The 2,712-nt window shown below is 41.4% G+C and overlaps 1 protein-coding gene across 2 annotated transcripts in view; it reads right to left on the reverse strand.

The window, feature by feature from the left end:
* Positions 1 to 1,170, reverse strand: part of LOC147228686 (uncharacterized) — an 18,248-nt gene extending 17,078 nt beyond the window's left edge. For both annotated transcript variants that reach the window (XM_086156829.1, XM_086156828.1), the window contains exon 1: positions 1,031 to 1,170. In XM_086156829.1, coding sequence (XP_086012955.1) covers positions 1,031 to 1,125 — 95 coding nt within the window. In that variant the 5' untranslated portion in view covers positions 1,126 to 1,170. The remainder of the gene's footprint in view (positions 1 to 1,030) is intronic.
* Positions 1,171 to 2,712: the final 1,542 nt, after the last annotated feature.

Here is a 2,712-nt window from a genome sequence, read left to right on the forward strand (position 1 = left end):
CCACTGCATGTCTACCCCTGACCCTTAACCTTCAGATTTCACCCCAAACTTTTATGTCTGACTTTTTGTGGACCTGATTTGGTTCCCAAAACGATCATGTGGATTTGTAAACAGATTTGTCCCCACAACATGAGGAATAACTGGTACCTCACTCACACGCGCTCTCACATGCACTAACACACGCGCACTCACACACACATATACAAGCAGACACATACACACACAGAGCTGCTCCTTTCTCTCTCACGCTCTCTCCCCTCCCTGTGTGTGTGTGTGTGTGTGTGTGTGTGTGTGTGTGTGTGTGTGTGTGTGGCTCCCACTCTCACACAACCATACACACAGGGACACACTACACACATCCGCGGGCACGCACCCTCGCGCGCGCACACGCACGCACACACCACATACAAACACACAACCATACACACACGGACACACACACACACACAAACATACACACACATACACACACACATTCACACACACGCTCTGACAGTATGTTGATTCCAACATTTTTAGGTTGAATTGGAGCAATTTCATTTCGTGAAAACTTCAGTGATTTATAGTTTAAGACACAAGCCATCCATCGTTTCCGTTTCAAAAACTAACAGAATAAAAGGTTATACTACATGTGATTAGCTTAGTATTAAATGCTGAAGATACATTACTACGTCATGAGTATTTACAGATTTAATTGGTGAATACAGTGTCGTATAAAACACTTGCGCGCGGACATGGAAACGAGCGAAAACTCGCGCGCACACACCTCTTTGGGTTGCGTTGTCAGGTGGAATAAACGCGTAAAAGCATGCTAGCATGACAGACGGAGCCGACCTCCTGACATAAATTGGGAAAATATGATATAAAAGTCACCGGGAACTCGAAATATAATGTGTGTTTACAACTTTAGTCGTATAAAACATACATACATGCGCGCACACACCCACCCAAGTGTTGCTGTCATTGGGGAAGAAAACACAAACGCGAAATATATTGGCTGCCATTTGCCACGGTTAAATGACTCCCTCACCCTCGAAGTGGTTGTGCTGGTTTCACGCCTTCACCCTCTCGATCCAGACTGTGAGCCTCCCGGTAGTCGAAGAGCGAGCGTACGGTCTCCGCCATATTCGCGCCAGCGATCTCCGATCATCCGCCGCTACACGGTTTAGTCTCTCTCACTCTTCAGCAACTCAACTGCTCTCACCAAGGTTATTTCAGACGCTCCCACCGTAGCGGGAGGGGAGGTGTTTTTAGGCTCTACTTCGAAAAAAAAAGCGCCAATAAATCTTAACTATTATGCGATGTCAATCCGCTAGTGTGACTTGATGATACAGTTTTAGGATAAGAATTTCTCTATTGGTTGAATATTACGGTGTAGGTCATTCGTAATAAAAACGATTGTGTACGCCACCCCCGTGAGAAGAATGGACGCGGCCTCCGAGCAGATGAAAAAGTAGACCGCTTCTAAGAAGAGCTATTCCGCTCGCCTACTTAAGAATAAACATTAAAAATAAAATTGTAGAGATCCCAAACATGCTAAGGTTATACCAATTTCAATCAGTGGTAGAAACCTAGCTTTTCTATTTTTCCTTGTTTTTAAGAAATGCGGAATCATGTCTAGGTTTGATCAACAGGTTACCGCCAATAGTATGAGATTTCGATATAACTGTTAGAAATTTCAAACATATTATTACATATTATAACTCTGTTAGAACTCTATTTATTATCAGCAAACTTTCTTACTCCCATACACTAATAAATGCCTAATATATAATATGTAACTGATGTAGAAATCTATAAAATTACAGAAAAATCGAGTGTAATTCTGGGTAAAGAAAAAAGTTGGATCTATTTAGCCTTGAATTTGTGACAATATAAATGATGATTGATTAGCACTAATCACAATGAAAAAATATCATTTTCAATCATTACCCTTTTTAATTTCAATATTATGTCTCAAAATACACATTTTACCCCACAATCAGAGTTAACTGAAGTGATTATGGATTTTTTTCAAGGATATTACATTGCAGTAGTTTAAGAAGTTACACCTAAAATATCATGGCATCTCATCTATGTACATCCATAATAGTATTGTTTCGTACAAATTTGATATTAATATCAATTTTTAAGAATCCTCTCAAATGACCGTTAACAAATGGCCTGTTGAATGAGTTAACATTGTTTGGGCATTATACAATAGCGGACTAGTCCACAACTATACCCAGTGCCATAAAAATCTAACTATTAGTTGAGTATTAATAACGCGGTCTAATTTTCCAAATCAGCACGGTGTGTGTGTGTGTGTGTGTGTGTGTGTGTGTGTGTGTGTACGCATGTGTGTGTCTGTTAATCAGCACCCTGCCATGATTGAGGAATTTGTGAGTCCCTGTGATGTAGGGAGTTGTGCTGTCAGAGGTGTCAGCACATGATAGAGTCGTTCAAGGCAACGTGATTCTTGGTAAGGTTACAGTTCAAGATACTGTAGATTCTGAGGTACCTTGATGACTTATACCAAAGAGAGGCAAAATCCCTTGTTCAGAGTAAAGAGAGCACCGAATGCCAAGTATGTGAAGAGAGCCTGCCAGAGAATAGCTAGTGGCCAGGCTGGATCAATGCGGCTTGCCTGTAAAAGCAACATGGAACCACCATTCTGTGGGTTTCCTACCCACAGGGAAAGACATCAGGGCCAGGTGGCATGGCTAACACTTT

The sequence above is a fragment of the Fistularia commersonii genome, chromosome 12, assembly GCF_037954325.1.
Source record: "Fistularia commersonii isolate RoL2024-O1a breed Wild chromosome 12, RoL_Fcom_v1.0, whole genome shotgun sequence".
NCBI lineage: Eukaryota > Metazoa > Chordata > Actinopteri > Syngnathiformes > Fistulariidae > Fistularia > Fistularia commersonii.